The 23,835-nt window shown below is 45.1% G+C and overlaps 1 protein-coding gene across 1 annotated transcript in view; it reads left to right on the top strand.

Moving 5' to 3' along the window:
• The window catches only part of LOC147106682 (sperm-specific sodium:proton exchanger-like), a 504,645-nt gene that overhangs the window by 377,689 nt on the left and 103,121 nt on the right, over positions 1 to 23,835 (top strand). The window contains exons 22-23 of the mRNA XM_086008503.1: positions 15,653 to 15,847; positions 22,701 to 22,838. Coding sequence (XP_085864629.1) covers positions 15,653 to 15,847; positions 22,701 to 22,838 — 333 coding nt within the window. The remainder of the gene's footprint in view (positions 1 to 15,652; positions 15,848 to 22,700; positions 22,839 to 23,835) is intronic.

Genomic DNA, 23,835 nt, shown 5'->3' with positions numbered 1-23,835 from the left:
CCTTAGACTGTGACCCCTGGTTCTGGACTCCCCGACCATCGGGAACATCCTTCCTGCATCTAGTCTGTCTAGTCCTGTTAGAATTTTATAAGTTTCAATGAGATCCCCTCTCATTCTTCTAAACTCCAGCGAGTACAAACCCAATCGACCCAATCTCTCCTCATACGTCATTCCTGCCATCCCAGGTATCTGTACTTAAGGTATCCCTCTTTCCTTACTCTCAATTGTTCCCTTATGGCTTTATTCATCCATGGAGTCTCATTATTGTTTGTTCTTTCCATTTAGCGGAATATATTTTTCCTGCACTCCCTTGAACACCGTTTTAAATGTTTCCCATTGCTGTTTGCCAATATTGTTGCCCTTTTTTGTTTCCCAAGTTCTACTCCCAGCCCCTCAAAATCAGCTTTTCTCCAATTTATTAACCGGGTTTTTGTCATACTTATGTCCTTCTCAATTATCATCTTAAAGCGTATTATATTATGGTCACTATTGCCTATATGTTCCCCTACCTTTACTTCTCTTATCTGCTCTGATTCATTCCCCATTACTAGATCCAATATCGAATCCTCCCTTGTTGGGCTTTTTACATATTGGGTTAAAAACAGAATATTTTTTTAAATGGTGTGAAACTTTCAAATGTTGGTGTTCAGAGAGATTTGGGTGTCCTCATGCAAGAAACACAGAAAGCTAGCATGCAGTGACAGCAAGCAATCAGGAAGGCAAATGGCATGTTGGCCTTTATTGCAAGGGGGTTGGAGTATAAGAGTAAAGAAGTCTTGCTACAATTGTACAGGGCCTTGGTGAGACCACACCTGGAGTACTGTGCACAGTTTTGGTCTCCTTATCTAAGGAAGGATATACTTGCCTTAGAGAGGGTGCAACAAAGGTTCACTAAATTGATTCCTGGGATGAGAGGGCTGTCCTATGATGAGAGATTGTATAGAATGGGCCTATACTCTCTGAAGTTTAGAAGAATGAGAGGTGATCGCATTGAAGCATACAAGATTCTGAAGGATATTAACAGGGTAGATGCTGAGAGGTTGTTTCCCCTGGCTGGAGTGTCTAGAACTAGGGGGCATTGTCTCAGGATAGGGGGTAGGCCATTTAAGACTGAGATGAGGAGGAATTTCTTCACTCAGAGGGTTGTGATTCTTTGGAATTTTTTGCCCCAGAGGGCTGTGAATGCTGAGTCTTTGAGTATAATCAAGGCTGAGATAGATAGATTTTTGGACTCTAGGGGAATCAAGGGATATGGAGATCGGGCGGGAAAGTGGAGTTGAGGTCGATGATCAGCCATGATCTTATTGAATGGCGGAGCAGGCTCGAGGGGCCGTATGGCCTACTCCTGCTCTTATATCTTATGTTCTTATGTTAGAAAGGAGTCCTGTACACATTGTAGGAACTCCATTCCCTTATCCCCTTTACCTACCTCTTCTGTCCAATTAATATTGGGGTAGTTGGAATCCCCCATGATTATTATTCTGTTTTTTACTCAGTTCCCTAATTTGTCTGCATTTTTTCTTCCTCCACCTCCCTTCCACTATTAGGTGGTCTGTAGATTATGCCTATTAGTGTGATATTCAGGAGCTCAGACAGCATTATGTGGCCTAGCCCTAATTTGCATGCTTTTCGGGGCCTTAATGAGCCTCATGCATGACAAGCTTTCAGTGCCACAGGCACCTGTGGGTCATATTATGGCATACTATGTGCAGTCAGCTCTGAGCAGTCCTCAGTGATAGATAAGGGCTGACTTCATCCGTGCCTGGCAGGCAGTGACTTAACCATGTGACCTAACTACACTGATCCTGCTGACATATGACCTTAACCTGCTTTTCTGAGCAGACGAGCGGGACACCTGCTGGAAGGCAGTGGGGTCTTTCTTTAAATGTTCAGATTGGCCTCCGATGATGTCATTGGGATCTGACTGCAATTTTTAACCAGAGGCCTGTGCAGGGCCCGTTCAACCTTGCAGCAAGAGGACCAGGGCCAGATGAGACCCAGAAAGCTAGGTGAATTTCTTTTTAGTTTCCTTCTGAGCCAAGAGGAACAAGTGCTCCTCCAGGCTCTACAAGGAAACCTTGGGCCTTCCCTCCCCTGAATGCCAGAGACCGTTCCTTCAGATATATATTAGACTGAGGCCTGTTCTGGTGCTTCAGGTACACATTAAAAAAAACCATGGCACCATTACAAACAGAGCAGGAAGTTCTTCCTGTGCCTTGGTCAACAGTCTTCCCTCAACCAGCATCACTGAGGAAAACAGTTTAACTGGTCATTCATTTTATTGCTGTTTGTTGAATTTTGTGTGTATAATGCCTACTTAATAACTGTCACTATACTTCAAAGTAGTTCATTGTAGGGATGCAATATACTGTAAAGTATTTCTGAGAAATATGATATGGTGCTACTTAATGCAAGAATAACATTCTATGTGGTACTAATCTGGGTTCCATATCCTGCCTAACAAACTTTACTTATTAATATTTGCAGACCATTGATGTAAATGAAGAACTTACAATATAATGGAAGTTCCAACGCTCAACAAATCTCTTATCTTGGCTTCCCACCATTCAAGGTGGCTGTGCTTTGTCTCCCTCAGAAACTGAAGCAAATTTCACAGCTGTCAAATGTGGCTGCTTACTGTGGTGAACTCCTACTGCTCAAGGAGTGTTTTTGCAGTGAAAGTGCTCCCCCTGCAGTAATGCTTCTTTTAGTATTAGTATTGGAAGTTTATAGGCCTCTGCATCTAGGTACATTATGATAGTGAATTCTCAAGGCATTATACAAGTTCTGCAGTACTGCATTGACAAGCTTACAAATGCAAGCTGTCAGTAAACTTTTGCAGAAGATTTATCGGCAATTTGCAGAAAAACATCTTTATGCATACAGAATATTAAAAATACATCTTAATAAGATGTAACAGAACTAACAGCAATAGCTGCTAGATCACTAACATTTATGTTGGTTTGTGACCAGAAACTACAATGAAAAATACTCTTATAACCCTGATTGCACAACGACTTTCTGTACTTTTAGCAAGAGAGTGCAAACTGCTTTCAGAACAGAAATGGCAGACTGCTGTGACTAAGGTGCTGCTTTGTGCTCCATTTTAAGAATTATTAGTAAGCATGTTAATTCTGAAAATGGCTCCCACTCCCACATGTACGTCAGACACTATAGCTGAAAAACCCTTGTAAATACTAAAAGAATGTAAGTTAATAGCAGCAATTCTGAGAAATGTAGTGCAATTACAGTCAAGCACCCCAAAACAGAGAGCAAGTCAGGTGCAAAAGAGGTGGCTATGTTTTGCATATACTGTAAAATGATTCATTATACTTCAGTATAAATACCTCTGAAAATTATGGATATAAATAGTTGTTAAAAATTACTGGAACAGTTGGAGAGTTTTTTAATATATATATATTGTGTATTATTTTTAGTTTTTTTAGTAAGACTGGCACAAGATATTGCTAAGTGCAGTTAGTTTGATAATGTAAACCAGCTGTGTATAGTTATTAATGTGTCCCATTCTGTGCTTGTGTTGCTTGTGATAATGAGGCTAGTTGACAAAGCAGATTAATTGTTGTTAGTCATCAAAACATCTAATAATTACGTGGTATACTTCCCAAGATCTGCTTTTAGTTGCTAAGCTCTTGTCAGGATGAGTTGTTTTGAAACAAACAGTGTGCCAGTACGATGTTGTGCCCCATCCAGCAGCCATTTCTCTTCTTTGTAAATCATTCTCTTCAGTATTTTGAGTGAAGAATCCACCTTACACTGAAACAACAGCAACAGAAAATACTGGAAACACTCGGCAAGTCAGGCAACATCTGTGCAGAGAAGTGACAAATTAAAGTTTCAGGCATAACTCTTCATCAGAACTAGGGTTTTGTTTTACTGGAACAACTGTGGGAGTACCTTCACCACACAGACTGCAGCGATTCAAGAAGGCGGCTCACCACCATCTTCTCGAGGGCAATTAGGGATGGACAATAAATGCAGGCCTTGCCAGCGACGCCCATATCCCATAAATGAATTTTTAAAAATACTTGTGTTTTCCTTTGAATCTATGGGAATATGTTTCCAATGACAAAGCTTAGTTATGAACATGGGGAAAGCATGTCATGTAAAAAGGCTAATCACCCCATCAAGCTATAGGCCATCTACCCTAAAATCAACTCTACCCCACCCATTTAATCCCTTGAGAACTTTGAATAACAAATATGAACTTGGTGCTGGCTGCTCAGACTGTTGTCATGTTTTTCTTAGCATTTCTTGTCTTGCTCTGCCCTCACTTTACTGTCAGCCTAAATCTCTCAGCAGCGACTGTCTTTGTTATTCTCTTCTTCTTCTTTCTCCTTCCCTTGCTCTGGGGCTTCCTTCCTTTATATTTCCATTTTCTGGACTCTGTCGCAGATTTGTTCAATTTGTAATTCCTTTATTTAGTATTTCTTTCTCTTTTGCTTAACAGTCACTCTTTTATTAAACATTCCTACAACTGTGACAGTGAAATTGAGATGCATATTGTGATTCCACTGGCAGGAGGTTTGGTAGCCAGCGGACTTAGATTTTAAGATAATTGGCAAAAGAACCAGAGAGGAGATGAGGCGAGTTTTTATGATCTGGAATTCACAACTTGAAAGGGTGGTAAAAGCAGATTCAATAGTAACTTTTGAAAGGGAATTGGATATATACTTGAAAATGAAAAGTTTGCAGGGCTTTGGAAAAAGAACGAGGGAGTGGGATTAATTGGCTAGCTGTTTCACAGAGTCGGCACAGGCACAGTGGGTCGAATGGCCTCTTTCTGTGCTGTAAAATTCTGTGATATGAATTGGATCACTCACTTTACACATAATGATGATTTACGGTTTATATTTCTGAGTAACCTAATTAATACATTATGAAAAATGAAGAACTATGTTGTATTGAACTGCATCTGGCAAATCATTAGCAAAAAGAAAATCGCTATTTGTGCTTCATGAGAAGCCTTTCTCGTCCTCTTTCCAGAGGGACTTGGTACATTTTCCCCCTCTCCTGGCCTGGCAAGCTTAGGCTGGTGTTTCCAGCCTCTTTGATATGGGGGCTCCCCACATATGCTCCAACCCATCACAGACCTTGATGTAAGAAAACTACTAGGCACTTGGTCTGAGTATTAAACAAGGCTTTAATCAACTGTTTTTCAACATGGAGATCTAGTTGTGTCCTTCACTAGTTCCTGTTAAAGAATGTCCTGCACAAGCTGGGCCCATGCCCGAGTATTTATACTCTCCCTGGACAGCGCCACCAGCAGGCCGCCCAGTATTATTACATAAGTCATTTTCACATGAATGACAAGATTCATGTCAGACCTACTGTCCCTGACCCTTCAAACTCTCAGGATCAGCAATGTAGGGGGTGTTGTATTTACCTCACCTTCTCTATGTGCTTTTTTCGCTTCCTCGTCTGTCATGCCCTCTTTCCTGAGAGGACTCCCAACATCCTAGTGTTGTATTCTGCCACTCACCCAGTCTGTTGTCTATCAGGTAATGGAGTTGTGCTGCCACCGCTACTGTGTAGACAAATATTTTAAAACGGGCTTCTGAGAAAACAAACAAGCCTAGATTTTCATATCAGGCTGCCAATTTTAGCAGCGTAAATTGGATGGCTCAGATTGAAAAATGAGCTGGAGTTCTATTCCACCGGAGCTACACCTGCTTTAGCACCAACCCCATTTCCCCCATAATTTCTGGCAGCTGTCAATGAAGTCAATGGAAATAAAAATCAGGAGAGATGTAAAACGGGCGGCCAACTCACTCGTTTTACCATTGCACAAAGGCAAGATCTACCCCAGAGTCTTTGGGGGGAAAATTGGGTTGCTTTGCGCCTCCCATTAGCGCCCGGGGGGTAATAACGGGGCGCAAAGCCCCTAGCGCCCGGGCACGGTGCTGCTAATGCCTCCCGTGAAATTCAGCAGGAGGCTAGCGGTGGCGGTAGCCGGTAGCGCCCTGCGGCACTGTGCTGCCGGCGATCACGTCATCGTCATGCACAGCGCCCAGCCGCAAACTTCAGTAGCGCCCCCTGACCTATCGCCGGACGATATGTCTGACAAGTTCAGGGTGGCGTTTTTGCAGCTGCGGCCATGCAAGTTAAAGGGCAGTTGTTGGGTGGCCATTTTTTGGGGGCCAACTGCCAGCACCAGCCCCCTTCCCCTTTTTTATTCAGGGCGCCGGCCGCGATTGCTCAGCCCAGCACTCCTCTTGAGTGCCGGGCTGCTTTCCCAGCACCCTGCTCCCCGGTGGTCCAGCAGGACCCCGGTGTGCACAGCACTAGGCTCCTCCCCTTTAATCAGGGGATGGAGGCCTGCAATATCGCGGCGCTACATGCCAATACGCGTGGTGCTGCTGCACATAGCGTCGCGATATTCAGTTATAGCGCCCCAGGAAGGAGGTGGAGCGCTTCCAGTAGCGCCCCGACCCACCACCACCTCCCCCAATCCCGCCTCCATTAAAACCGGAAGAGATATTAGGACAGTTGACTAAAAGCTTGGTCCAAGAGGTAAATTTTAAGGAGCGCCTTAAAGGAGGAGAGAGAAGAGGAGAGGTTTTAGGGAGGGAATTCCAGAGCTTAGGGCCTAGCCAGCTGAAGGCACAGCTGCCAATGATGGAGCAAAGAATATTTTGGATGTGCAAAGAGGCAAGAATTGGAGGAGTGCAGAGATCTTGAAGGGTTAAAGGGCTGGAGGAGGTTACAGAGATAAGAAGGGGCAAGGCCATGGAGGGATTTGAAAACAAGGATGAGAATTTTAAAATCGAGGCATTGCCAGACCATGAGACAATTTAGGCCAGAGAGCAGAAGAGTGATGGGTGAACAGGACTTGGTGCGAGTTAGGACAGGGGCAGCAGAGTTTTGGAAGAGCTCAAGTTTACAGGGGGTGCAAGCTGGGAGGCTGGCCAGGAGAGCATTGAAGAGTTGAATATAGAGGTAACAAAGTCATGGATGAGGGTTTCAGCAGCAGATGAGCTGAGCCGAGCTAGGGGTGGAGACGGGTGATGTTACGGACGTGAAAGTAGGCGGTCTTGGTGATGGAGAGGCTATGGGCTCTTCCCCCGTGGTCCAAACATCCGTAGCCCTGCTTCTCCACGAATAGTTCCATCTCGACATCACTGAAAGTGGCTTTTCGTCTGGCACTAACCCCTTGCTGACATTTTGTCCAGTTTCTTCTGATGACGGACACACACAGACTGTGCTTTTGATCAGTCACAGGCTTTAATTCCTCCAGCAGCTTGAGGATTTCTGTAACCCTGAGTGCAAAACACCAGTCTCTGGTGGGAGTCCAGTGGGAACCACCCACCCACATGTCATTGAGCTGACCCCAGAAAATGTGTCAGGGACAGCAGTACATAGTGAGGTGGCTAGAAGAGGCTGCCCACCACAATTCCTCCATCACAGTGGCTGAGTGGAAAATCCAGATCTGGCATCTCCAGAATCTGGACAGATGCTGATAGCCACTTTTTCTGTTGAATACATCTCCAGCTAAATCTTTCATCTGAATTCTCATACAGTGCACACAAGTTCTGCCCCAGCTTTGAGATGGAGACCCAGGGCAAAAAAGCTCTATCCAGCTTCAGCTTGCTCCTTTATCTAGAACCCCTGACGTTGGTGACAGATATGCAGACCTAATCAGAGTCCAGGGAGTGTAGCTACAAATTGTCTGGACTAGGATGCTCTCCCTCCTACTCCTGAGCACTACTAGGTGATAGCCTGGTCTATATTAGATCTCTATGTAGTACCAATAATTTTGAAAGTTATGTCCTATAGTGGCATGAAGGTCTAATCCATATTATTGGCTGCTGAAACTTGCTGTGCAGCTGTTGTGCGTAGCACAGCACAATACAGTGGAGAAGCACATGTGCCAGGCATGCACTAGATTTATTCAGGGGCAAAAAAAAATGTTAATGTGGTCCTGGGCCCATAATATGGTATCAGCACCTGCGAGTCATTTGAGCAGAGCAGGTGGGCGATATACATGCCACTTTACCCTAAGAGACATCATGCTAGCCCATGCCATTCTCCTGCTGCTGGATATTCCTGCAGCATGGCCAGAGATCTGTGTAGAAACAGATCATTCGACAGCAATGAGATTGTTTAAGCCCTCTGTTATGGCTGTCCCAATCTGATTCCCAACATAATCAAGCTAGACAAGATGGACTGCTATAGGCTGAAGCCTATAGAACCTTAGAATCTCATTCAGAGCATTAATTTCAAAACCTATGCTGAGCCTTGGCCAAGGGGAGTCGAGGGCCATAGAGTAACCACACTCTCCATTATGGCCTTCAGCTCAGTCATGAAGTACAGGTAGACTATCCTTTATCCGAAAACCTCGGGACCAGCCGAGTTTCGGATAAAGGAGAATTTCGGATTTCGGAAGGTGGGTCGGCGGGGGTCGGCGGGGGGTCGTGCGCACGACTTACGCTGACGCTCAGCGTAAGTCAGTCGGGGTCGGCGGGGGTCGGGGCCGGCGGGGTCCGCGGGGGGGTCGGCGGTTGTCGGGGCCGGCGGGGTCCGCGGGGGGGGGGTCGTGCGCACGACTTACCCTTTATCCGAACTTCCGAAACCGGAACCCTCTAAAAACCGAAGGTTTTTTCGTTCGTACGCACGACTTACGCTGAACGAAAAAACCTTCGGTTTTTAGAGGGTTTCGGTTTTCGGAAGTCCGGATAAAGGGTAGTCTACCTGTACTGCACAGATGCAAGCTGTGGCCTACTCTATAGACACCCCAAAATTGCAGTCTTCTTGGCACACTCTTAAATGACTGCATAAACGGCTAATGCCAAGCTACCAAATTGTGATTTTTTTCAGGCCCCCTGTGAGTTCTGAATCTGTGGGCTCAGCAGCTGTAAGAGCCCTTCCTGCTAGTAGGTTGTAGCTCCTGCAATTTCACCTGCACTTGTTCCTCTTCACTCATGCTCTGTGTTTCACCAAGTACTACCTCCTACAGCTTACTAACTAACCACCAAACAGTTGATCTATCTAAACTGGTGCTTGCCACTGTATGAGTGGGTGCTCGGTTGAGAATGCCATTTGCCTTTGCCCTTTTCTCCTCTTTGGTACTTAGAGGAGCAGAAGAAGAATGTATTTTGGAATTCTGGCAGTAAGGTACCCTTTGAAACAGAGCTAACACGGCAAGACAGCCTACTGTGTTATGCTGCTGTCCTGCATACGTCTGTATAAGGAAAGAAGTGAGTAAGGATGCAGATAAATAATTATACATACTAACTATGAACTTGGGGGAGGCGTCAGACCTCCCTCCTCCCCCATTCCCTCTATTGCCTTAGGCCCAAAATTTTCACGCATATCATAAAAGGCCTAATTTTAACCTATCCCTCCCACCAGGAAGCAAACTTGATTAGGTCAGCCGACCATTTTACACCCTGACTAATTTTACTCCCTATTGACTTCAGTGGAGAGTAAAATCGGGTGGCGTGTAAACCAGGCTGCTGACCCAAATCCATCCCTTTCCTGCCTAGCGGGTTAGGTTGAAATTAGCCCCAACAAGTCAAAGGTCTTAAATGAGGTGATTCCCCATCCATTCTGCAGGCGCGTCCGCCTTTTACATATGACCTTAGAAACATAGAAGATAGGAGCAGAAGTAGGCCATTCGGCCCCTCGAGCCTGTTCCGCCATTTAATGAGATCATGGCTGATCATCCAAATTCAGTACCCTGTCCCTGCTTTCTCCCCATATCCCTTGATCCCTTTAGCCTTAAGAAATATATCTAACTCCTTCTTGAATATATTTAATGAATTGGCCTCTACTGGGCAGTTACAGCACGGGTTAGGTACATAGAAACATAGAAGATAGGAGTAGGCCATTCGGCCCCTCGAGCCTGCTTCGCCATTCAATGAGATCATGGCTGATCATCCAAATTCAGTACCCTGTTCCTGCCTTCTCCCCATATCCTTTGATCCCTTTAGCCTTAAGAAATATATCCAACTCCTTCTTGAATATATTTAATAAATTGGCCTCTACTGCCTTCTGTGGTAGAGAATTCCACAGGTTCACCACTCTCTGGGTGAAGAAATTCCTCCTCATCTCTGTCCTAAATGGCTTACTCCTTATTCTTAGACTGTGACCCCTGGTTCTGGACTCCCCGACCATCGGGAACATCCGTCCTGCATCTAGTCTGTCTAGTCCTGTTAGAATTTTATAAGTTTCAATGAGATCCCCTCTCATTCTTCTAAACTCCAGCGAGTATAAGCCCAATCGACCCAATCTCTCCTCATACGTCATTCCTGCCATCCCAGGTATCAGTCTGTTGAATCTTCGCTGCACTCCCTCCATGGCAAGAACATCCTTCCTCAGACCTTCTCTTGCAAGCAGATAGAAAAAGGACATATGTTGGGATGAAGTATAACCCAAGTGCCCGGGCCAGCAGCATCTTATGTGAATATGCAGCATGCAGGTACCTTATGTTGATACCTGTTATGATGCATTGTTAGGCAAGATTGTGAAATCGAGCAAACTGTGACCATTGTTCCTTGGTAACCTTTCAGAGACCAGTCAACATCTTCCTAGGCTGCTCCCAGGATCAGTGCACAGGTGAGACAGTATTGACGTTTCCCGGCACCTCCATTGAGCCTGCTCTGATGCTACTTTTCACTTGAGGATGTCCTTCTCTTCCAAAAAGGGCCACTTTTCTCAGCTCTTAACCATATTTATTAATGACTTGGATGAAGGGAGAGTTGTATATCAAAGATTGCAGATGACACTAAGTTGGGAAGGAACAGTAAGTTGTGCAGATTGGAACAGGAAGTTACAAAGGAATATAGATAGATTAAATGAGTGGGCAAAACTGGCAAATGAAGCTTAATGTGGGGAAGTGTGAGGTCATCCACTTTGAATCTGAGAAAGACAAATAGGAATAGTTTCTTAATGGCAAGAGACTAGGAGCTGGGGAGGAACAAAGGAATTAAGTGTCCATGTACACAAATAACTAAAAGCTAGTGCACAAGTACAAAAAGCAATCAAAAATGCTAAGCAATGTTGTCCTTTATCTCAAGAGGGCTAGAATACAAAGGGGAGGAAGTTACGTTTCAGTTGTATAGAGCCTTGGTCAGATCCCATCTGGAGTACTGTGCTCAGTTCTGGGCACTGGATCTTAGAAAGTATATATTGGTCTTGGAGGAGGTGCAACGCAGATTCATGAGAATTATACCAGGGCTAAAAGGGTTAAATTATGAGGACAGGTTGCATACATTTGGTATGTATTCCCTTGATCTAATCAAGTTGTTTAAAATGATAAAGGGATTCGATAGGGTAGTTAAAGAGAAATTATTTTCTCTAGTGGGGGAATCCAGAGCAAGGGGCATAATCTTAAAATTAGAACCAAGCCATTCAGGAGTTAAATCAGGAAGTTGTGACTTCTACACACGAAAGGTAGTGGAAATCTTGAACTCTCTCCCCCAAAAGGCCGTGGATGCTGGGACAATTGAACCTTTCAAGACTGAGATCAATATGTTTTTGTTAGGTAAGTGTATCAAGGGTTATGTAGCAAAGGTGGTAAATGGGGTTGAGGTACAGATCAGCCATGTAATTAAATTAAAACAGGTTTGAGGGGCTGAATGGCTTAATCCTGTTTCTATGGGGGGGAGTTTTAACATGGAAGAGCGCGTGGGTTTGGGAGCGCGAGGGGTTTTAAAACCAGGGAAATTGACAGTGCATTGGGAAGCCGGCTCTAACCCGAGGACATCCGCATTATACTCCAGCGCGTTAGGCTGCGTCCACACAACCCCCTCAGGAGAGGCGGGATGACAATTAATATATGTTAATTGCTCAATTAGAGCAATATTTACAGAGGCATTTGACTTCAACGTCGGATTTCCCGGGCATCCTGAAATTCGCCAGTGAAAGCAAGGCGAAAACAGTGGTAATTGAGGGGGGTAATCAATCTTATGGAAATATGGCAATAAATACTCAGTAGTCTCATTTTTTTTGTGCACGGTCCCTTTAAATTTGCTGCGCGGTATCTCTTTCAGCCACAACAGCTTGTGAGCAATCTGCACGGGACCTACGGATTGCGGCCGCGCACCTTCGGGGAAATATTGCTCACTGCTGCTTTCCTACCTGCGAGTGGGAAAGGGTATTCACAGTACTTTTGCTGAGAGTTTACTTTCTACACTTTGGAGGTTTTTTCTATCACATCAGGATGGGTGGCACTTTGGCTGCCTTAGATTGGACCTCAGATGAGGAGCAATATGACCAGCAGCGTGCTGGTCACAGACCTGTAGCTGCACAGGAGAGAGAGCAGCAGCAGAGACGGCAGCAGCAGAAGGGTGCAGCTCGCAAGAGGCACTATCCGTGAAACAAGGTCTACAGGCAGAGGCTCAGTTTTCTTAACATGTCTGAACCGTAGTGTCTCAGGAGGCTCAGGTTGTCGTGTTAAGTGGTGGCAGACATCTTCAGCCTCCTAGAAGAACGCTAGAAGAGGAGGAGAAAGACAAGGAGGGGGAAGGTGATGATGGCAATACACCCCAAGCTGCTCACACTGCTGCCAGGGATGTCCTCATTAATGCAAGGTTCACTTGGGTTGCACCAGTGGACCCATGTCACAAGCACATGCAACGTCCACTCTTCCTGCGCCCCCCACACTGCCACTGACACAAAGCAGTCCTGCAAACAACCAATTACCCCTTGAACATTTCCTTATTGGTCCCCATCAATTCATGTCCCCATTCTTCATCAAACAAGTTAAAAAGCAACTTGCCAGTCAGCACCCAAGAATGGACAAGACGGGAAAGTGGTGCAAAAGAATAAAATTAATGTGACATAACTAAAGAACAGAAACTTAATAATACAACATTGTCTCATACACTCATGTGCATACCCTTGTGCAACTACAGAGCCTTACTCTTGCTTTTCCTACATCTCCTACGTGGAGCAACCCCTGTGGCTTGAGCAAAGGTTGAGGCAGGCTGCTCAGATCCCTGCTCTGACTGCTGAGATGCTCTTGGCCAATGTCCTCTGGGGTTTGAAGCCCATTAGGGCCCCGCCAAAGACTTCTCCACCTGCTGCTGTGCTGGGGCAGACACGGCCATTGGGAGATGAGGCAGCATGTGGGCTACTGACTGAGTGGGGGGGCAACTGGTGAGAAGTGGAAGCACTTTGAGTGGACTTCCCACTTCCATGTCCCCTCTTGCCATCATCCCTCTCATGGCCGAGCCACGTTTCACTGCCACCACTGTGCTGGAGAGCACGTTGGTGCAGATCAATTGGGGGGCTGTGAGGTGGCAAATATGTTGGCATCCAGAGTCTGCATAGCTGTTGTCAAGGTGTGCATGGACTCATTTAATTAGAGTGTTTGATGTTCCATGGTGCTGGCCACTCTAGCCATGGAAAAGTCAATGGCCTGCGACAACAACCCACTCATGCTTAAGGTGGACTGTTCTATTCTCTGTGCAATCATGGTGAATTTCTTGGAAGGCCTGTCAGTGCATTGCACATTACCTGCTGCTACCCATTGATTCTCCTTTTCATCGACGTACCCCGGGGTCCCACATGAGCAGAGCTTGAAGAGGGCTGTGCCTTCCGACGCGAACTCTCCACTGCTCTCCCTGCCACCACCATCTGCTCTTGCTCACTTGTGAAGTGTGAGTCACCAGGTGAAAACCTAACTATCTGTCTACGAGGCCCCACTAACGTGTGGGTATCTGAGCTGGTGCATGATATGCATAAGTCCTGTGACGGCGCACTTGCAGAAGGATTCAGCTCCTCTGAGGAATCATCGTCCGTGACCTCAAGCAATCCCTGCTGCGTGCGTGAATGCCCTGGCGGAGATAAAAGACATGAATGCAAGGTAAGAATGTTACAGGTTTATCATTATGAAGATGATCAGATTTCACTCGCTGTTGAAATCAAGTCAACATGACTGAGTGTGTTGTGGCATGTGGGTGGCTGATATTTAATTGTGTCACCAGGTAGCTGAGATCTCCCCATCTCTGACAGCCAGGCACGCTGAAAGTCCACTGCCTCCTCCTCTGCAGTTGTTAGTTGTGAGATGGCTGGAGAGCTACCTCTGGTTCTCTCCCTCTGCCCGGTGTTCTGTTGTCTCTTCTCCTGCAACAAAGGAAAGAACAGACCTATGAGTGAGTGTAATGGCGTGTGTTCAGCAGTGGATGGAGTTCATTTGGTGAGGGTGAGTATCAGGCAGGGGCATGAAATTGCATAAGGATGATGGTGAGTGGCAGTGGTGGACAGAGAGATGGGGATGTGAGGAAGTGCATAGACAGAGAAGGATGGCTGCACCTATAAGGTAACTGAATGTGAGGAGCTTTGTGATGGAGTATGTTTGAGAAGACTAGAGTGGGGATGGAGGGGAGTGGGGTGATGCATACAGCAGGATGTAGGTGAAGTGCAACTGCACGCACCTTTCCTGACCTGGTTAGATCATTAAACCACTCCCTGCACTGCATCCAGGAGCGTGGCACTAGGCTCCTGCTGCGGACCCCCTGGGAAACCTCCAACCACGCTTGTTTCTGCCACAGGTTTCTTCCTCCCATTGCTGGGAAATAGATTGACCCTCCGGCTCCTCACAGCCCCCAGCAGCACATCAAGGGAGGTTGCTTTGGAACATCTTGAATACATTTGGGAACTTCCTCTTCTCTTCCCAATTCCAACTTCACCAAATTTAATCTTTGGAGTAAAAACTGGAGTTGAGATCGCGTCATGCGGGTGCTCATCACCCCCGCTGTCACTGATTGGACGGGAAACCCAGAAGTAAAATGATAACGAGGTGGCTGCCTTAAAAGGCCACTGACAGAAGTGCTGAACATACTTCCGTGTTTCCTACGCGATATCGGTCCCCCCGCTCCCAGCGTGCCTCCCAATCAATATTGGGGCATTTGTTTCTAATGCCCTTTATGGAAGAAAACTGCTGTCCTTACCTGGTCTGGACTATATATGACTTCAATCTCATTCCAATGTGGTTGCACTCAGTTGTATCAAACCACTATATGCAGTGCTTCAAGAAGAAGGCCCACCACTAGCTTCTTAGCGCATCTAGGGATTGGCAGTATATTTCAGCCATGCCAGCAACACCTACAACCTGAGAACGAATTAAAAAATAAAAGCTATTAAAGAAAAACATTTGAAACTAATACTATCCAACTTCCAGGTTTTTAAAAAGCGAACATTTCTCACACAAGTGTGTAGTAAGGAAACAGATTATTTCATGCAGTGAACATAGAAATGAGGTGATTAGGGTATATTTAGCATTGTCATTACTATCCAGAATAGTATTTCATTTTCTATTGTGATTATGTATAATTGACTTGATTATTTTATTTAACATACTGACTTCGCTTTATCTGTCCACCTTTCAGTATTCCTCACTCAGCTGAGGAAAGTGATGCTGAAGCTACACACATGATATGGCAAGTTTGTGCTTTCTAGAGAGATGAGGACTATGCTTCTATTAGGTGACTCAACTGATATCACAGATAACTAATGAAGCGTGTTGTTGTGACACCAAACATCACTGGGAGTTGCATCCATTGCCAAATCAATGTGAACTTAGCATCTTGATATCCTGTATTTTTGGACCTTTTGCTTGCTTTTAGTTTTAAGATTGTTCTTATTGTCAAAAAATTATAAATTAAAATGTTTTCCCCATGTTTCATAGCTTCATGGTATCAAACCATCACTTGGAACCAGCAGTAAAGGCCTCGATATAGACAACGGTGATGATGAAATTCAGGCAGACAAAACCAAGCCCTCCTTCACTGATTACAGGAGCAGTGGAGCCATTATTGGAGAACTAAACTGTGTAACACAGCAAAAGATGGAAGTAACTGTTACCTGTGAAACTGTAGCACAGGTCAGGAACAAACCACCTTTCACTGCTAGTACTAACATTTATTTATACCACCCATTTTAAATAGTTAAACTAACAGATGGTATTCATTTGAGTGAAGACATACCTGAACAATTATCAGCCCAAAAATTATTGCTGGTGTTATTAGTAGACGAATGCTTATACACTTGTACAACAGATATATTTCTTAAGGCTAAAGGGATCAAGGGGTATGGGGAGAAGGCAGGGACAGGGTACTGAATTTGGATGATCAGCCATGATCTCATTGAATGGCGGAGCAGGCTCGAGGGGCCGAATGGCCTACTCCTGCTCCTATCTTCTATGTTTCTATGATTCTATCCTTTGAGCAAAGGAATTGGGATGTAAGCATAAATTAAAAGTTAAGTTGTCTGGGAAATTGTACTATAACAGATTTATAGGGTCCTTATATTATGAGAGGTAACAAAGTTAGGCTATCTTGAGGCCAGCACTATTACAGGAAAGGAGTCAATGCAGATATTTTCTCCACTCTTTAGTGACATCTTAAACAGCAGCAAGATTTCCTATGTTTGTTGTTTGGAGAAAAATGGCAAATACGTTCTTTTTAATGTTTACAGGAAATGCAAATCCTAGGAAATCTTTTCACAATGTTGATCATGGATGGAACTTTCTGCTTCGATATTCCAGCCTGTGATTTTCTATCCATTGAAGTAAATGGGTATAAAATCGCAGGCTAGCGAGCACAGAAGTGGGAACCCTTGGCTCATATCTCTAATAATTAACGACCAGAGGAAAGCATCCCATTGATCCCTAGGGGTTAGTACAATGACAGATAACCTGTTCTATTTTTGACACCCGTGGCCCCGGAGAATTCCAGGCACAGGCTCGCCTCCTAGCTGAGCTGTATGCCTAAAAGGGCAGGAAATAACAGTGCAGCATAGGCCTCTTAAGAACATAAGAAGTAAGAGCAGGAGTAGGCCATACAGCCAGTCGAGCCTGCTCCGCCATTCAATAAGATCATGGCTGATAATCAACCTCACTCCACTTTCCCACCCGATCGCCATATCCCTTGATTCCCCTAGAGTCCAAAAATCTCAGCCTTGAATATACTCAAAGACTCAGCATTCACAGTCCTCTGAGGCAGAGAATTCCAAAGATTCACAACCTTCTGAGTGAAGAAATTCTTCCTCATCTCAGTCTTAAATGGCCTACCCCTTATCCTGAGACTATGTCCCCTAGTTCTAGACACTCCAGCCAGGGGAAACAACCTCTCAACATCTACCCTGTCAATCCCCTTCAGAACCTTGTGTGTTTCCATGAGATCACCTCTCATTCTTTTAAACTCCAGAGAGTATAGGCCCATTCTACACAACCTCTCATCATAGGACAGCCCGCTCATCCCAGGAATCAATCTAGTGAACCTTTGTTGCACCGCCTCCAAGGCAAGTATATCCTTCCTTAGATAAGGAGACCAAAACTGTGCACAGTACTCCAGGTGTGGTCTCACCAAGGCCCTGTACAATTGTAGCAAGACTTCCTTACTCTTATACTCCAACCCCCTTGCAATAAAGGCCAACATGCCATTTGCCTTCCTTATTGCTTGCTGTACCTGCATGCTAGCTTTCTGTGTTTCTTGCACGAGAACACCCAAATTTCTCTGAACACCAACATTTTAAAGTTTCTCACCATTTAAAAAATATTCTGTTTTTCTATTCTTCCTACCAAAGTGAATAACCTCACATTTCCCTACATTATACTCCATCTGCCACTTACTGCCCACTCACTTAGTCTATCTATATCCCTTTGCAGACTCTTTGTGTCCTCACAGCTTACTGTCCCACCTAGCTTTGTATCATCAGCAAACTTGGATACATTACACTCGGTTCCTTCATCTAGGTCATTAATACAGATTGTAAATAACTGAGGCCCCAACACTGATCCTTGCGGCACCCCACTAGTTACAGCCTGCCAACCTGAAAAAGATCCGTTTATCCCTACTCTCTGTTTTCTGTCTGTTAACCAATCCTCTATCCATGCTACTATATTACCCCCAACCCCATGAGCCCTAATCTTGTGTAATAACCTTTTATGTGGCACCTTATCGAATGCCTTTTGGAAATCCAAATATACTACATCCACTGATCCCCCTTTATCTACCCTGCTAGTTACATCCTCAAAAAACTCTAATAAATTTGTCAAACACGATTTCCCGTTCATAAAACCATGCTGACTCTGCCTAATCATGTTATGATTTTTCTAAGTGACTTGATACCACTTCCTTAACAATGGATTCCAGCATTTTCCTGACGACTGATGTCAGGCTAACTGGCCTGTAGTTCCCTGTTTTTCTCTCCCTCCTTTCTTGAATAGCGATGTTACATTTGCAACTTCCAATCCACTGGGATCATTCCAGAATCTAGGGAATTTTGGAAGATCAAAACCAATGCATCCACTATCTCTTCAGCCACCTCTTTTAGAACCCTAGGATGTAGGCCGTCAGGTCCAGGGGATTTGTCGGCTTTTAGTCCCATTAGTTTCTCTAGTACTTTTTCTCTACTTATATTAATTATGTTAACTTCCTCACTCTCATTAGACCCTTGGTTCCCCACCATTTTTGGTATGCTTCTACTGTGAAGACAGATACAATGGGCTCGAATTTCCAAGCCCCGTGGAGACAGGTTTGGAGGCGGGAGTGGGGGGAAACTTGCAGAATCGGGGGGCACGAACCCTTTCCACCCCCAACCCACCTCCATGCCCATTTCCCAGGAGGCGGGTACCCGACCTGTGCTGGGAGCCGCCTCCCCGAGGCGGGAAGGGGATTAGTGCCAATTAACTGCCTGTTAACAGGTAGTTAACAGACAGTTTTTGGCCGAATCCCTATTTTTAGCCTTGAAGTGTGGGCTGCCCGACGGCTCCAAACCACGCCAAGTTAGCGAGGCGGATCGTCGGGCTGAAGGGCTTGGAGGGTTCGAGCTGTCCAGTGTTCAGGTGAGTGATGGGTGTATGAGTGCAGAGGTAAGTGTGTTTGGTGTGTGTAAAGTGTTTAAATAAGTTTTACTTACCTTTACTTACTATGCAGGCTTCCTTCCTTCAGGTCTCGGGAGTCCCCCATCTCACCGGCACAGAAAGCAGAATGGCCGCGAGCTGTCAAAAGTTGCAGCATTCTGCTTTCTGTTCTGGAGAGATTTCCAACTGAGTCTGTGGAGAAGGACTCAAGTTAGAAGTCAGATTGTCAGTGTTTGACAGCTTCACAAAGCTGTCAGACGCTGATATTTCATCTGTCAAAAGCTCTTGACAGATGAAATGTCAATCCCTGACGTCACCTGTAACCGGGTGTCCCTTAATTGGCCTGCTGAGCCCGCTGGGTAGGCTCAACAAGGTCAATCAAGGGAAAATCGCGTGGGTTGACCACAAATCAATGGAGGCGGGACTACAACCCAAAAAGTGGGAGTCCCACCTCCATCACGTCCCCATTGACAAAATCCAGCCCAATATATTTGTTTAACGTTTCTGCCATTTCCTTATTCCCCATAATAATTTCTTCTGTTTCAGCCTCTAAGGGACCAACATTTACCTTTGCTATTCTTTTCCTTTTTACATACTTGTAGAAACTCTTACAATCTGCTTTTATATTTCTTGCTAGTTTTCTCTCATATCCTATTTTGTCCCTTTTTATCAATTTTTTGGTCAACCTTTGCTGGTTTCTGAAACTCTTCCAATCCTCAGACTTACTATTTTTCTTTGCAACATTATAAGCTTCTCCTTTCAATCTAATGCTATCCTTAACTTCTTTAGTTAGCCACGGATGGATCACATTTCCCGTGGAGTTTTTGTTTCTCAATGGAATGTATTTTTGTTGAGAATTATGAAATATTTCTTTAAATGCTAGCCACTGCTTATCTACCGCCATACCTTTTAATCTATTTTTCCAGTCTACCGTAGCCAACTCACGCCTCATACCTATGTAATTTGCTTTATTTAAGTTTAAGGGGTAAAAATTGGGTAGCGCCGGGGTGCTAATTTTAGCGACCCGAAAAAGTTAGCGCCCCCGCAGTCGATTTTCCCAGGTACCTCCCCGAGAGAGAGGGGGGGCGTTACTGGAAGCGCCCCGCGAAACTCTTGGGGCGCTGTGAGCCAATATCTACGTGCCGCGGTACTGCAGGCCTTCATCCCCTTATTAAAGGTGAGGGGCCTGGCGCAGCGCGTCCCGGCGCCCAGCTGGGCCACCAGGGATCGGGAGTGCCGGCAAACAAGGCTCACGGAGAGCATCCGGCACCCCGCAGGGGGGCTTCACGGGGGCCGGGGGCAGGTGCTCGCAGGCGGCCAGCAACAAAAATGGCCGCCCGCCACCTCCCCTTTAACTAGCGCCGCCCCGGCTGCGGGTAGGCCCCCCTGACCCTGGCGGACATAGCATCCGGCGGTAAGTCGGGGCGCCACCTAATATTGCAGCCGGGGTGCGAGCGGGGCACTGCACACGGCGATGACGTCATTGCCGGCGGCGCAGCGCTAACAGTTAATGCCACCGCTAACCTCCCACAGAATTTCGCTGGAGGCGTTAGCGGCGCCGGGCCCAGGTTCTAATTGATTTCCACCCCATTAGCGCCCTCTTCGGGCGCGAACAGGAGGCGCAAATCAACCGAATTTAGCCCCCTAAGACTCTAGTTTCGGACTTAGGCAAGTCACTCTCAAAATTAAGGTGAAATTCTATCATATTATGATCACTCTGCCCCAGAGGAACCTTTACTGTGAGATTGCTAATTAACCCTGCCTCATTACACAATACAAGATCTAAAGTAGCCTGTTCCCTGGTTGATTCCATGACATATTGTTCTGGGAAACTATCTCGAATGCATTCCATGAACTCGTCCTCCAGACTACCTTTGCCAATTTGATTTGTCCAATCTATATGAAGATTAAAGTCCCCCAAGATTATTGCATTACCTTTGTTGCAAGCTCCTACTATTTCTTGATTAATATTCTGTCCAACGTTATAGCTACTATTAGGGGGCCTATATGCTACTCCTACCAGTGTTTTCTGCCCCTTGTTATTCCTTATCTCCACTCATACTGATTCTACTTCCTGATCTTCCGAGCTGAGATCCTTTCTCGCTACTGTCCTTATGTCATCCTTTATTATCAGGGCTACTCCCCCTCCTTTTCTATTCTGCCTGTCGTTCCCAGCCTTGGCCACCTTGCAACCATGTCTTTGTAATGGCTATTAGATCAAACCCATTTATCTCTAATTGTGCCACTAGTTCGTCTATCTTGTTACGAATGCTTCATGCATTCAGATAAAGAGCCTTTAATTTAAATTTTTTACCATTATTCCCTGTTTTGACCTTATTCTCTGCTGCACTGCTACCATTAAACTCTCTGTCCCTTCCTGTCACACTCTGCTTATTTTTACCCAAATCGCTACACTGCTCTATTGCCTTGACCTTTCTCCTTAGATTTGTAAATTTCCCCTCACCTGACCCCTCCCCCTCCCCCCTGCTTTTTAGTTTAAACCCTATCTACAGCCCTAGTTATCAACATCCGGATGACCAAGATTGGGGCCTTCTGGCTGCCGCTGGAGAGCAGCAGCCAGAAAATCCCAAATGCTTCTGATCATCCTGGGGGAGTAATTAAGTTTAAATTCAAAAATGTCCTTACTGTTTGCAGCCTATGTCTAGAATCCCCTCAGAATCTATGGTCATTGTGGTCTGGGAGGCAGATCTTAGCACTAGCTTTTCACAGACACCTTGCATTGGGGTGCTCAAAAAGTGAAACCCAAGGAAAAAGTAATAGGAGGCTGACAATGGTTCCACCTGCCTCATTATACTATCGATGCCAGTCCTGTGCCTACTACAGGTACAGGCTCATTTGTGTCCCCCGGAAAGCCGCAAGAAATCCGAGAGCAGCACAATGAGGTGGAGAGCTGACATAACAAGTCTCTCACCTTTTTTCCTCTGCCCTACGCCTGGGAACTGCTGCTTCTCAGGCACAGGGCAGAGGAAAATCTGTTTTTAATTCTTGGGATATGGGCGCCACTGGCAAGGCCAACATTTATTGCCTATCCCTAGTTGCCTTTGAAAAGGTGGTGGTGGGTCTTCTTGAACCACTGCAGTCCATTTGGTGAAGGTACTCCCACAATGCTGTTAGGTAGTGCGTTCCGGGATTTTGACCCAGCGACAATGTTGCTATATGCACTAACTCATTTGTCATAATGGCATGGTTCATAACATTGAGCCCACACAAACATTGAACACACCACATCCCTTAAACATTGTTACCCTGTTTCGATATAAAACTGGTGAGAGCAAAACGAAAGTAACAGAAAAAGGAGCACTTTAATCTATCAAACTTAATTCTGAAAATTATTATTGCATCAACACTGAATAGCCCATCCCTAACACTATCCCTGTTGTTGTCAAATAAACTCTAAGGTCGGTGAACAGTGAATGTATAATTCAGATAATTTTTATACAACCAATTGTGTATTCCTATCAAAAGACAAACGTTTTTATGATTTTACTATAGCCAGCGCACAGAGTGAATCTTGCTGCTAGTTCTGTCATGCTCTGAGTAAAGCAGATACTTCCAAAGAGAAAAAAGAAAAAAGGTAGAAGTAAAGTTTATGTAGACTAAGATATATGCAATCTGTAGCATTCAAACCTTGTGATTAAAAGAACCTCAATTTCAGTGGTGTTTCTCCCTCTGATTTATTTTTGCACAAGAAAGCTGAAAAGAGAACAATAGAATGAAATTGACAGTCAAAATTATATACCATCCCTTATGTTATGTTACGTTAGACCTGGTTTTCAGAAAAATAATGGCTAATTTTCTTTGTACCAACATTTCTTCTTGGTCACGTTTTGTCATTTTTATTCCTTTTCAGACTTGTTACATCTCAATTGATGACCTCTTTGAAGCTTTTGATGTCTTCTCTGAGTTTCCTTCTCTTGAGTATAAAATCTGGCTGGCACTAGGAATTCGTATTGCTATTACTATCATGATGGAAGATATATCATATCAGGTAATTATGTTCTTATTCCTTGAAACTACAGGGTAAATTCACTGATCCTGCATGTCAGGCAAGGAGGAGCTGCCCTCGAAGGGAATGTGGATCAGAGATAGGGCAACAACACTGTAGCATTGATTCTCTGACCTGTCTTCCTTTCGTGTATGACTGCCCACACAGGATCAGTGAATTTACTCTTATGGGAACTGAAAGAACCCTCCCATTCTCGCATACATCTGGATCAAGACTTGGCTATAAATGAAAAAAAATAGCACTTTATCATGTCTCAAAGCAATTTACATAAGATTGTATTACACTGAAGTACAGATATATAGGGGAACACTGTAGTCATTTTATACACAGCAAAATCACATGAGTACCCGTGAGATGAATGGCCAGTTAATCTGTTTTTCGGTCATGTTGGTTGAGAGAGGAATGTTGCCTAGAACATCAGAAGAACTTCCTGCTCTTCTCTGAATCACCAAAATAAGATTAATTTAACTTCTCAATAAAAGGATAACAATTCTGACATAGCAGCTCTCTCTTGGTATTGCACTACAGGGTCAGCTTAACTTAGGTGCTCAAGTCCTGGAGATAGGCTTAAACCCATAGGGGGAGAAATTCAGTTGGTTGCGCCACCCGTTAGCGCCTTAAGAGGGTGATAAGTGGGGCGCGAGGCGGCTAGCGCCTGGGCGCGGCGAGACCTGCGCCTCTCGCGAAATTGAGCGCAGATCCTGACGTCATTTCATGGTGCAACGCCCTTGGGGTGCCCCGAACCGGAAATTCAGTGGCCCCCCTCCTTCCCGCCTGTCGCTCCCAGCGACTGGTTGACTGGAACGGTTCCCAGTCGCTGTGGGGATGGGGGGGCGCTATTTAAAGGGGGCTCTTCCTGGCTTCTTTGTGGTAGCCATTTTTGGACCACTCCTTCTGTGAGAGAGAGATTTGCAGAGAGACAAAGGGAGAGAGCTTTCTGCATTGAGTCAGCACTCGCTGAGGTACTTTTGGCTTCTGA

The sequence above is a fragment of the Somniosus microcephalus genome, chromosome 15 (assembly GCF_052327205.1).
Source record: "Somniosus microcephalus isolate GS21.2 chromosome 15, FLI_Smic_1.0, whole genome shotgun sequence".
Lineage (NCBI taxonomy): Eukaryota > Metazoa > Chordata > Chondrichthyes > Squaliformes > Somniosidae > Somniosus > Somniosus microcephalus.
The sequence above is the reverse complement of the archived record's forward strand: the minus strand, read 5'-3'. Positions and strand labels throughout refer to the sequence as shown.